At 41.0% G+C, this 13,258-nt stretch overlaps 1 protein-coding gene across 1 annotated transcript in view; it reads right to left on the bottom strand.

The window, feature by feature from the left end:
• GLP1R (glucagon like peptide 1 receptor) overlaps window positions 1-13,258 on the bottom strand; it is an 82,551-nt gene that overhangs the window by 10,897 nt on the left and 58,396 nt on the right. The window contains exons 9-10 of the mRNA XM_077812185.1: window positions 11,753-11,912; window positions 3,224-3,284 (exon numbers count right to left, since the gene is read on the bottom strand). Coding sequence (XP_077668311.1) covers window positions 3,224-3,284; window positions 11,753-11,912 — 221 coding nt within the window. The remainder of the gene's footprint in view (window positions 1-3,223; window positions 3,285-11,752; window positions 11,913-13,258) is intronic.

Genomic DNA, 13,258 nt, shown 5'->3' with positions numbered 1-13,258 from the left:
CTCCCTCCTAGAGCCCGCACCGCACATCCCATCCCTTACCCAAACTCCCTCCCAGAGCCCACATCCTGTCCCTCACCCAACCCCCTGCCCCAGGCTGGTGAAAGTAAGTGAGGGTGGGTGAGAGAAAGTGACGGAGAGAGGGGGGATGGAGTGAGGGTGGGGCCTTGGCGGAAGGGATGGAGTGGGGGCGGGGCCTGGGGCTGAGCATAGGTGCGGGACTTGGGGGTCCCTGAAAAAATTTAAATAAAAATGTGGGCCTTCGGGTTGCTAAAGTTTGAGAATTGCTGCTATAGAAGGGAACTGCATTGCGTTGGTCAGATTTCCAGCCTCTCTCTCACTTCCCCCCCACTCAGTGTTAAGATTAAGCATCTATATTTTAAAAGCACCTGTTCACTCACTCCAACCTGGGCTATTTAACGGAGATCAGGAAAAAGGGCATATCCAGTTCTTTCAATATATATGTAGGTTTCAGTCCCAAAGAAATTTTAAAGAAAAAGTTATGAGCAAGTAGCATGCAGGATTCCTAACATTTGCATAAACTGGAATTAATAACTTTATTAATCTCCTATCAAACCATTCAACATTATTCAAAGGCACCAGTCCTTATCAAACCCAACAGATGAAAATACGGTGTTAACAGGAGAACCACTTCACTGGCATGAGTGACTGGGAACCAACTTCATGTAGCCTTTAAAATTAATTTTATGTGGATACTTCTGAGACATGACTAGAAGCAGTTTTAATTTCTCTGAGTAGCTGCAGTAGAAACAGAGACAATTTTTAAAGTTCCTAGTGATGACAAAGACTGAGAAATGGTTCTTTACATTAGCTCTGCTACATTTATACATGCATTAATTGGTTTCCACAGCACAGATCAGCTTTAACTATTTTTAAATTTATACAACACCATTACAATGCAATTAGTGTACCAGCACAATTAAAGTGTCCAAAAAATAAAACTGACATCGGTACGTGATTTCTTGTCTATTTGTACTTTCTGGAGTTGTTACAGTAATAGAAACATCACCATCTATTGTGACCTGGATCTATTCACTGGCAACTGAGTATGCTCACTGCCTCTCAGACCATGTTTAGCAATTCCCAGCATTCGGTCCTTAGTGGGGAAGTTATCCAACTAACCAAATACCGCTGTAAAAACTCTGCTTTTTCATCCCAAGTTTGTATTCCTTTAAAAAAAATCATCTTCAGTGCACTTCTGTCTTGGTTTGGTGCAACTGAACAGTCTGATTTTAAAAAAAAGCTGCAAACCAGTCCCTGCATTTTGCATCTGCAATTAACTGATGATGCAGACGTGAGTGTGGGGGATGAATGTTAGTACCAGACTTGTGGGTGCATTCCTATAATTAAGAAACAATCTGTCTTCACTTCCACCCATATATAATTGGACCGACAAAAATGGAGAGAGAGATTTTAAAAAACAGGGGAGCTGAAAAGGTCTTCTTGTAATACATCAATTCTTTTTAATGAATGGCAGTTTTTAGGGGAACTTCACAGTTGAAGCCACAATTGTGGCAATCCTGGTCAGGCAGGAAGGAGACAGTTTGCAAGTAGACAACCTGTCCTTGCAGGCTACAATCCTTGATTCTGAGTGGTTACATTCTCAGGATTGCCTAGAACATTGAGCCATTGTAGCCCTGACCTTATTTATTTCTAGTTATGCCTCATAACTGGGGAGATAGTTGAGTCACAAATGAAATTTACAGCCTTCTGCACATCCACAGCGGCAGCACTATGGCAAATGGCATGAAAGATATCCCTAGACGCACTAACAAATGCCATCCCGAGGCCCGAGGCATAGAAATCTTGCCCTTCAGAGAGGAAGCTGCACAAGGTGATTTATTACAGTATTTTACAAATATTTATACAAGATTTAGAAAACCTAATAAGATGCAAAATTGCCCCTTTTAGGGTCTGCTGAAGGCAGCAAGAAACAGTTTTCTTTAATAGAAATCATAAGTCAGCTCTGAGCATTGCATAATGCAGAAGGCTGAGGGAGAGCATTTTGAATACATTTTCCACACCAACGGAAAGATAGGCCTGTGGAGCGCTGACTGTTCAAGTTCTTTAAAGCTATAGCGATCATCTGGACAAAACTTGCAACAGATAAGCCAAGGTCTTACTTATTACAGAATATAGTTGAGACAGACCTGGACAGAACAGTCAGAAAACCATAGGATTATTTTAGCCTGGAAAGAAGAAGACTTGAGCAAACCATTTTGTATTATGAAAGACAAATAAAAACTGATTCCTGATATCCCATCCTTTGATTACTCTGTCAAGGGGAGAGTTGATACAATGTTGGGCCCAACTACAGTGAATTTTCACACCATATTGGTACCTCTCTAGCAAAGGACTGTGTTTAAACAGGGTTTTCTAGGAAGGTGCCAGCAGGGTGTGTACGCTGAGTGGCAACAGGGCCCAATGGGTGGTAAACAGAATAAAAAATAAATAACGTAGAATTGTTTATCAGCGCAAAGGATGTTGGCCATGCATTACATTATTTCCATGCTCCCAGCCAGTCCCTATTAGAGGAAAGCTGCTACTAGCCTGTTGCTAGAAATAATCTTTGGTAAGATTAAATGATGCCACTGATTTTTCACTATGGTGAAAGTTAACAGAAAACAAGTATTTCAAGTTCTACAGCATTTCCTTATGCGATGCAGTCAACCTGTGCAATCCTCTGCAATGCAAGGACAGCCAGACAGAGAACATGGCTGTATTTTATAAAGGACTGAATAATGGAAGCTAAGAAAAGAATGGATAATCAGATCTCTGCTGCAAGGCATAAGACGATCACAACAAGGGTCAGGAAGGAATAACACAGAGAACACTGGTGGGAGGTTTTTGTCTTCCTCTGAAGAATCCTGGAGAGGCTACTGCCAGAGGCAGACTATCAAAGATAGTCTGATAAGGTATGACAACCTCTATAACAGATATGGTAGCTGCTGAAAAAGAGATACAAATGTACCTCTCTTTGACCTGCAGAGGAACAGATAACCTTAGACATATGGAAAATTCTGACCAGGAATGAGCTTGTGTGCCTTTCAGAAATGTTATGCAAGAGCATCATACACAACACAAGCAACTACATAGGATTTCAGCACATCAGCCATTGCCAAAGCAATCAAACCGAACAAAAGTGACCCCCCAACACACACGCACCACAAATGAAATATCAGCTAGATATTAGAACTGAACCAACCCCTCATCTTCATAAAGGTACTTGACAATTCCCCAGGGGATAACAAACAGCATTGGTACACCTGAGAAGAGAGGAGACAAGATAGATACTGACAATCAGAAACAAGGAAAAGCAAGAAGGACTAAAACATCATATGACTAAGAGCAACATAGCCAGCCAGTGACAGGGTTGCAGCTCCCATCCAGTGTACCTACCAAACACGGTTCCAGGTCAACAATGCTGCTAAGTTACCATCCTTTAGTGGCCTATATAAAATGAGTTACGGGGATCAGTCTAGTTCCAAGTGGATAGGTGTTCATGTGACAAAAAACACCTCCAAAACTGGCACTAATTGAACCTCTTGTTGGCAGCTTTCATTGAATGGGCCATGGAGACCGAATTCGGGAGCTCCCGCTAGGTCACAGTGAGGGAGGAGTGGGAGGTGTTGTGTTGGGGAAGCTTGCAGTTCTGTTGTTATTCAGACTCAAGTCCATCAATCCAACATCCTTCACTTGCATTACGTTCGCCCACATTTAAATCTACACTTAAAAAGTGCATCTGTCAACTGATAGTGCTGGAAATGTCCAGAAACAATGCAAAGGGGGGAATGTTTCATTAGACAGAGCGGGATGAAACATTGTCCCAAGGTGTCACATTTCCATAATTTCTCTGTGAATCTGTCCCTCCCTGCACACCCTTTCAGGTTCTTTACCCACATTAGTGCCAAGTAAGGTGGTGTACAATCCATGGAGTGTATTTAAAGGGATGTGGGGGGGGGTGTGTGAAAGTAATAAAAGTGTTATGATCTGCAGTGGTCTGGAAATCTCAAAACAGTATCTGCAATGTGAATTATGCTGTAATAACTTTCAGTTGTGTTGTATTGTATTCTTTCACAGCCACCCAGGAGAGCAGGCTGTTACAAAGAGACAAAGGGTCAGTTATCCTCCCTCGTCAGTAACGACAGAATGAGAAGTAACAGGCAGCAACAGCAAGGAAACTTTCTGAAGCGTTTTATAACTAATCATAAGGACAATGGAGTGAGCCGGTCAGGGGGAGGTTGCCAAATCACCATCACTGGAGGTATTCAATCCTCGGATCACGCAGCCATCTATCAGAATGGGCTAGTGAGAACTGTCTATGTGGCCCCACAGTTTGGGCTACAGAGCACCTCCCAGACAACTGGGGGGTGAATTACAGTGTGCACTGAAGTGTTGTCCTGTAACTTCCCCTTATGGATGCTGCGGGCACAAACTCAAGATACCTGGTTTGCATTAACGTAGTCCTCTTCAAACAGGACTGCATTAATGTAAGCTAGGTACCTGTTCGTTTGCACGCACAGCATTCACATCGGGGAGTTACAGTGATGCACCCTAGTGTACGATGCAATTAACACTCACACCGTCCGAACTGCAGGGCCAGCTAGACAAGCTCCCAGTTGTGCTAGGACGCCTAGGAAGTGTCTTAGGCGACCCACTGCAGATCACTTTCAATCCCAAATGAGTCTTTGATTCATGGAAGCTATTAAATTAGACTGAATTTTTCCCTTCTTGACTTTGCAGGGAATTAAGGCTGGATTAAAAGTCACCCTAATATAAAATTTACAAGATGAAACATGAACACGATATATTTCGGGAAAGGAACAGAGGTTTAGAGAGATAAGTGCTATGATTTGTGGAGCTCTCCATAGCCTGGATACATCAGCAATCTCTCCATATTTAATTGCATTACTTGATTTTTTGATTCAGTGAGATTCAAATTATTAGTGATATATTTTAAAAGGGCCAAACTAGACAAAGCCTGTCATTACTGAACAACTTCAGTATTCTGATTAGAAAGTACTAAATGAATTAAGGGTAACATGGTGACTGGCGTCTCCTCCCAGTTGCTATCCAGTGCCTGCGCTGCTACATCAGTCACGTCTCATGTCACTGCACTTTAATCCAAGGCCCTGAGATTTGACAGCATTGTGGAAATTTATGAGTTTTAATTGATATAGTCTGTACTGCGTGAATATACATGCAGCACCGACCAAACTTCAAAAGTTCTGTTCCAGGAGGTGCTAGGCTCAGTATATAATCTGGGACAGACTCTCAGGGTAGCGGGGCTATGAGGGATAGAGTCTCTTGTTCCAACGTCCTGGTCAGGAATCTAGTCAGGGTATGTCCCCACGACATTACTTAATCCACATAAATCCTGTTTACAATGGACTGTATAATCTGAAGTAATGTCTCTCTTGTGATTTATAGCACAAAAAAACAGCAATGTCTCCAGCATCTCCTAAAGGATTTAGTTTTCAAAGATCACAAAGGCTTTGTCTGGTCAAGAGTTTGTGATCCTGGTCTTGATTGCTAATTAACTTGAGTTAATTTACATGATTGTGAATGTTAGTCTAGACACACCCCAAGCATGCGTGGTTTGCTCTAAGACTCAGTCTAGGGTAACTTTTGTGTACTGTACCAAGAGAGCATGTTCATAGGAGGGAACCATAACTTCACATGATTCAGAAACCTCTACCCAATGGAGAGGTTTTCCTTGTCAAACAAACCCATAATGTATTTTGGTGTATGTACAGTGGTTTGGCTAGACTAAGAAAAGATGTCAAAGTGAGTTCAGGATTTGGTAATGTATTAACACAGGGAACATATCTTTTTCTCCCTCTCCTTCCCCCCCGCCATATCCATTGGGATCAGGGATCTAAAAATTGCAGATCTTTAATTCTATCCACACATTTCTAAGATTATATGCATCACAGTATGCCATGACAGCAAATCAACATTTACCAACCATCTATTCTCAATTCAGAGGAAAAACTATGGTATCTCTAATGTTATGACTTTTTAAGTGGCAACCACAGGATAAGATGACAGCAAATTATATTAAAATGGAGATAACAAGGTCAATGGTATCTTTTATTAGATTCATGGTTACACTTTACATTGACATCTGCATTGCTACAGACAAAAGTTTTTCTCCCAAAATAGACCTCATAATTTAACCACATTTGACACAGTTAATTTTTCTTTCTGAACTGTTTCCATCAATTTGGTGCTCATGAAACAGGGGTTTATAGCACGGGGTTGAGTATTATTGTTATTTATTTATATTACCAGGTAGCCTAGGAACCCCAGTAATAGATCAGGTGCCATTGTGCTAAGCGCTTTAAGCTATGAAAGTTTCTTACGCACACTTCCACCAATCCACTTTCAGCCTGACGTTCCCACCCACCCCAGCTATTCTATTCCTGGGCTCCACACACAGTTCTGCCATAGCACGTCATCCCTGGCCATCCCTGGTCAGTGTAGGCATGCCCTTAATCTAAAACAAAGGCCCTTCTGATACAAAAGTTTCCAATTACTCTGGGTAGAGAAAAAACAACTACCAGTGGCTGAGAGTTTCAAACTCAACCAGGGGATTTAGACACACACAAAACTTCAATGTGTCTCAATCCCCATATCTGTTTGGAAAGTCTGAAGCAACAAGAGGAATGGTCCAAAACGCAGCAGCTTGCAACAGCGGTATGTACTGCAGGGCTTGCGGCCACTAGTGTAGAATGCTGCAGTTTTTTTAGTAAGGCTCTTGATATCCCTGGTTCTAACAAAGACTTTTACTTGAAGAAGCAAGTTAAAAAGGAAATGGCTAATGGAACGAACACATCTAATTGCTATACCGAGTCTATACAAGACTTTGAAAGAAAGTGTTCTTCCTGGATCTTCCTTGCAATCTGGCTTTAGACACTGATAGCTTCATTCCTACAGCTCTTTCTTCCTTGGAGGTGGTTTGGGATGTCAGTTTTTCTGGTTGGCAGCTTCCCGCTGTGAGCACAGCTGGGTGTAAAATTGCTGTAGGAGCTCAGAGAATCGGTCTGGCTTTTTATTAATATATTCCTGTTAGTCTTGAGTGCAGCTCATTGCCCAGTTGTGTCATTCTCCCTGCACACTGCAATTGTGGGATGTTGCTCAAACATCATCATTTTCCTCCTCTTCAGAATGTAAAAAGTTCCCTGTTCCAGTAGCTGCTGGTGGGCGTATGGATGGGTTGAAGTGTAATCTGCTGTTCTCATAGACTAGACTATTTTATACAGTGCTGATATAGTTAGTTGGGGTGAGTTGGGTTCAGTGCCTGCTCTCTCAGACTCAGACTAAAAGAACAATGCCTTGCTGCCTTAAATGCTGTAACTAGGAATAATCTATGTATTTTAAGAAACAAAAAACACCAATGTCTTATCATCACCATGACCACTTTACATGTGGTGTTCCTTTCCCCCTGCATTCCATGTCTGTTTTGTCTCTTGTGGAGCAAGAGTGCTTTGGGGCTCCAACATCTGTGGAGCATTCAGCTCATTGTGGGCAGTATAAGAAATAAATAGCAACAACATTCTCTTTTCCACTGCAAATGAGCCCACTCCTTCTGAGTCAATATTCTGCTTAGCTACTCTAGACTGAAGGGAGTAACTCATCTACCTGCCCTGCCATTTGCCCAATATGGCCTCTTTTGTTGTTGCCACTGTTTCTGTTCTGGATACAGTATAATTTTCCTAGCAGCTTTGCAAATGCTGGCAACAAGGGAAGATGTGGGCTTTGGTTTACATAGCATGCACAATACATTACATGCGTGCCTGTATGAAATCACAAAACCTTTTGCACAACTCAGACGGTAAGCCCGTTGGGGTCAGGACTGTCTTTTGTTTTGTGTTTGTACAGCACCACCATGTTCTGGTCCATGACTGGGGCTCCTTGGTGCTAAGGTAACCCAGATAATAATAATTCTTCGAAACAAGCAAAAATATAACACTGCCCTCTCTACATATTCCACTTTCCCCAATATTTTCTACAAGGATGTAGCCAGAAAAAAAATGGAGATTCCTGACCAAAAAATCCAGGGATGCTTGTGGAATCCTGTGAATATAAAACTGATGTTCACATAAATGACTCCTGATTTGTGAAACGGGGTGAAATTTTGCCCTACATTAATTTACTTAGATCATTCAGGAAAGGTTTTTACATTTTTTCCAGTTTTGCTACATGGGTATTTCTTTTATAAAAATGAACTGAACAGAATTTTTAAAAATCAATTATTTATTTCTACTGCAAAAGAAAAATAAACTCAAATGTGCATTGACGTGAATGGAGTACATCCTAATAAATAGAAATAGTAACAATAATAATCCATCTACATAATAGTCAATTATTAATCTTTAGCTAAAATGTACTTGGAAAATTCTTTTAAAATATTTTGTAATTTAGCATTTTACTCCCTGTTATATGTTAATGTTGCCAAGAGACACAACAGAGAAACACCCCAATGAGACCGCTTTCCAAATGGGGTGAAAAAAAAAAAAGCAGTTTCACCCCCCCAGGTTTTGAACAGAAACTAAACGAACATGGTAGTTTTGATTTAACAACCACCTCTTTATATTATCACCCAGAAATTGCATGGGTTTCAAATCATCCTCGCTGACTCATGTCAGTACATCTCTGGGAACAACGTGTGTGTGTTAGCTGCTGCTGCCCACCTTATGACAAATTTTAACAAAGCTCAGCATTTAGGCCTAAAATCTGGGGCAGATTCACTACAACCATTTACACTAGCTGAGGATTGGCCCCTAAATTGCCAGTCAAATTTATCTAGGGTGTAAATTCCTTTATTTTCATATGCGTGAGGATGAATTTGGCCTAGCCTATTTAGCTCTTACTTGTTCTGTGACTTCATGCACAGCACCTGCCAAGCACAACAATTACAGCAGGGCAAATGCTGCAAAAACGAGTATTTGCAAACATTCAGGGGAACGAAACCAGCAAGTTGGATACAGTGGTTGCTCATAAACACTCCAATGGTTCTGTTCCTGTGGATGTCTGGGAGAAGCTCAAACCCATATACATGTGATCACACATAGAAAAATTAGTGTTATCCAACCAGGAAGCAGAAACAATACCGTGAGGCTTCTGTGACCAATCAAATGGCTCAATTATAACAAAAGAAAAGGGAGAAGTAGTTAATAAACAAATATTCATAACAAACCGAAATTTGATGTAAAAACATTCATTGAACAATAGCAAGTGGTGAACAAATTAGTGGAAGTCAAATCAATTATTCAGCCAGCTCTGGTAAAAACCAGCTTTATCAGGTGTGATTCATCATATGCAATGGGCACTGTACTGCTAGATAATGGCAACCTTTGAGATCTTTGTCCTTAAGGCCTTTGCCTGTCCATGACCCATGTCCATAACTTCCCATTGTTAGATGGATGACATGAGGGACTAGCAACTGAACACATCATCACTTCTGTGTTTTGTTTCTTTTTCAATCCACTAGTTCCTTTCTGTCGCTAGGGTGATCTTTTAACAACTGAAACTATTTCAAGCTACAGAACTCTTTCACCTAGAACAGGAGCATCTTGTTTCGTTGGAGCAAACATGAACATTACATTGAGAAAAATCAGTCTATTCAGAAGACCTTCTGAGCATTCATGGCATAAAGAGATCTGAACCAGGGTTACATATTCATGAAGAAAGAATAATGAGCAAGACAGAGAGACAGGAAGAAAAGCTATTCTTACTTCATTTTGCCAGTAGTTACATTCACAATCATTAAGTCTGATGTAGGAACGAGTTATGAACACTTTTGAGGGCACTTCCCAGGATAGGAGTTGTAGAGGCTGCTGTATTTGAGAATGAAGGTGCATTGGCAGTGTTTTGTGTAAGTACTCAGGGTTGGAATAGTAAGGGACTTCGCAGGTCAGGAGTCAACAGTACTGGCAGGAAGTGTGGATGATGCCTAGACATTGCATGCCAGACTCTGGCATTGCCAGTCATTTTCACAAACTCTTGACAGTAGTAAAACTTGAAAGATGAGGGAGAACAAACAGGACTGTGTCATTTTTCTTCATCATTTTCATCTTTTGTTCTTACCAGAGGCTGAACTTTTTCGGACAAAATACCACCCCTCTCCACTATTTCTTATACAGGAATTTTGGCATTTTGCGGAATATAATTTTGTTTTTATTTCTGTTCTGTTTTGCTCCCTGGTGAGTTGGATGCCTTATAAGTTTTATGAGGGGCAGGACTGCTCACAGGATCTGAGCTATGTATGATTTTAATAATGGATTACACAGCATGTAGCTGCTGTTGCTATGCACACTAAGATGATAGAGAAAGGGTTACAGCAGCACTTTTTTGGCTAGCACATTCCAGCAGAGATTTGTTATTCTCATATTTATTTATTCCCATTAACACATCAGAACTCTTTCACCATTCATATCTCACTACGTATTCAATACAGGTGAGTTAGTAATTTGCAATGGATCATTTATATGAATTTTACCAGTAAACATATTTGCTAGCATATTCACAGAAGGCAAATGCAGAAAATGGGGAAGAACAGTGTCTTTCAACAGCAGTTGTGGGAGCAAACAACTTAATTAGTTTTCAGATGGAGCTTGATAAATTTATGAACAGGAGTACATGATGGGGCTGCTTGTGATAGCAGAGGAATGGACTGGACTCAGTAACCCAGAAGAACCCTTCCAGTTCTTTGTTCCTATGTAATACAATCAAAGCTGTTGATAAATTGGAGACGATTCACAGAAGAGCCACAAGAATGGTTAAAGGATTAGAAAACATGCCTTACCAGTGCCAGACAAAAGGAGCTCAATCTATTTAGTTTAACAAAAAGAAGCTTAGTTGGAGAGAGAAAGATTCAGAGCTTTAGCATTTCTACTACAGACAGCTCGGACTCAAGGGACTGAAACTTATCCAACCCATCACAACCCCTAATCTCTCACGCACATGCACAATAGTCACTGAACATTCCATCGCTCTCCAGAAGATAACCAATTGTTCTGCCCATACGGTAGAGCTGACCTATCATTACCTTCATTTAGCAGCCCCAGTAATATTCCACATAGCTCATGCAATCAAAATCTATAACCCTGCGTTGTACGTACAAGGAAATACACTCATTTGCACCCAGGAGTGGCTAGCATTTCCTCCTGTAGGTGCTGCTGTCTTCAGATGACAAACAGCTGTTATGTAAAGTGAGATGCTTGATATGAGGGCTATTCTTGGATTGCCCTGTTCCATTTTATTACACTTATATAGCCCAAAGGTCTTTCACATCAAGCAACTAACATACAGTGGTAAAGCACTGTGTGCCCGTCATCCAGTTTACAGAAGTTTGTGGGTGTTAGTATATTTTGCAGGGTCTCGGTGAGTTTATGGAGTTATACAGATGTCCCATGGAGCCTAATGTATGCATTTACGAGATTTATACATAGTCATTGTTTTCAGCTAAAGGCTCTCATACAAGAAACTAAAATAGCATAATATCTATAAAGGATTTTAAAAGCATTGGGTCAGATATTAAGAACAGAAAAGGAACGGGAAGCAGGACTTGAATTCAACAGTTACAGAAGAGAACATGCTTAAACAGACAGCTTTTCCTATTTCACCTGTCCCAAAGTATGAGATAGGGTAGTCACCACAGTGACTGTGCAGGCAAGTGCACTCAGCAACCTGTAAATAATATGAGAAAGAAAACACGAGACTGACTTACCCCAGCCAATGCAGAGATAAAGCCGAAAAATTCTCTGTTCAGAAAAGACCGACAGGACCAGCAGTGTGTACAGGTACATGCCTTCCACCAACAGCCAGTAGTAGTTTGCAGCCACACAATATTGCATCATCACAAAAACCAGGCGGCAGCTGAGTGACTCCTGAGAGAGCAGAAAATACAGGTCAGTGAATGTACCAGAGGTGGTGAAAAAGGGAGACAAAAAAAAACCCCACAGAAGTTCTAGTAACACAAACAGAAGAACAGGATTAACTGTACGCCCCTATTACCAGTCAAAAAAATATCTCGACTAAACAGATCACACCTAACCATTGGGATAACAAAGGATCAGCTACTGTACTTCAAAAACACAGCAGAGAACTGTATAAAAGAACATTTTCCCTTGTTTCTTTACACATCTACTGCTCTGTATATTCCCCCGTGTACACCTTAAGTGGTAGTTTGCCTGTACAGTATAGGAGGAGAAGGTAAGAGAAGAGAAGAGTAGCTACAAGATCGTCTCCAGTTACTGAAATCAGCCAATGAAAAATTTCTGGTCCACAGATACTGTATTCTACAGATAAGAACTCCACTACTCCAGAACACACAGTTGATGCCACAATGCTGCCAATTCTTCAAAGGCAAGTGATGTGTGATACCAGAGCAGTATTGCCCTGATGCATCATATCTGACTGCAAAACCCTCCTGGCCATTTCTCTGAATTTTACAAGCAATCAGGAATCTAAACAAATACAATTAACTAATTCATTTGCCCATCAAATCATGAAACAAATCTGAACTACACAGCACCGTTTACACACTATGCAGAAGTACTCAGCCCTCCCTGCTTGACAGAAGGGACTGACTGACAATCCAGGAGGTCATTGCCAATCCTCACATTTATGATTTTATATCAGCTTGTTGATGCACCCTGAAGTCTGCATGTTACAAGAAACTGATCATCATGTGGGATGCACCCATCTGGTCACAACAGGTGATCCCCTTTCAGTGGAAGGTGAAAAATGCCTAAGGTTCCTATCACAGTGCTCAAAGACAGATTAAAAAGCCTTCCTGATTTTTACATTTTCCAGTGACTTTAACCCCCTGCATATCACCTAGAATCACAGCAGATAAGTATCTACTCCCATTTAAATTTCCAAATAACTGTCTCCCACAACTTGGTTACATTTTACATACCAGCACTCAAGGGGGGAGAGAAAGCAGTTCTCTGGTTTCAGCATCGTCACAGAATATTTGCATACTTTCTATATTCAGACTAAATACTAAGTGACATGTTACTGTAGAGCTCCTTCCAGATTTGGACTTGCATTCAAATCAAATCACCATAGTTAGCAGGACTATAAAGTACCCCAAGAATGACCAGCTCACTGGATCACCTGATTGGCTGGACAATATCACCTGTTGCAGTGGAACATCTGTCAGAATATTTTGTGGTCATGACTGGAAATGGCGAGTGTGTAGTGAGGGGGAGAGGTATTAAGCATTTAC

Source organism: Eretmochelys imbricata, chromosome 3 (genome assembly GCF_965152235.1).
Source record: "Eretmochelys imbricata isolate rEreImb1 chromosome 3, rEreImb1.hap1, whole genome shotgun sequence".
Classification (NCBI taxonomy): domain Eukaryota; kingdom Metazoa; phylum Chordata; order Testudines; family Cheloniidae; genus Eretmochelys; species Eretmochelys imbricata.
Note: the sequence above shows the minus strand (reverse complement) of the source record. Positions and strands in the feature narration are given on the sequence as shown.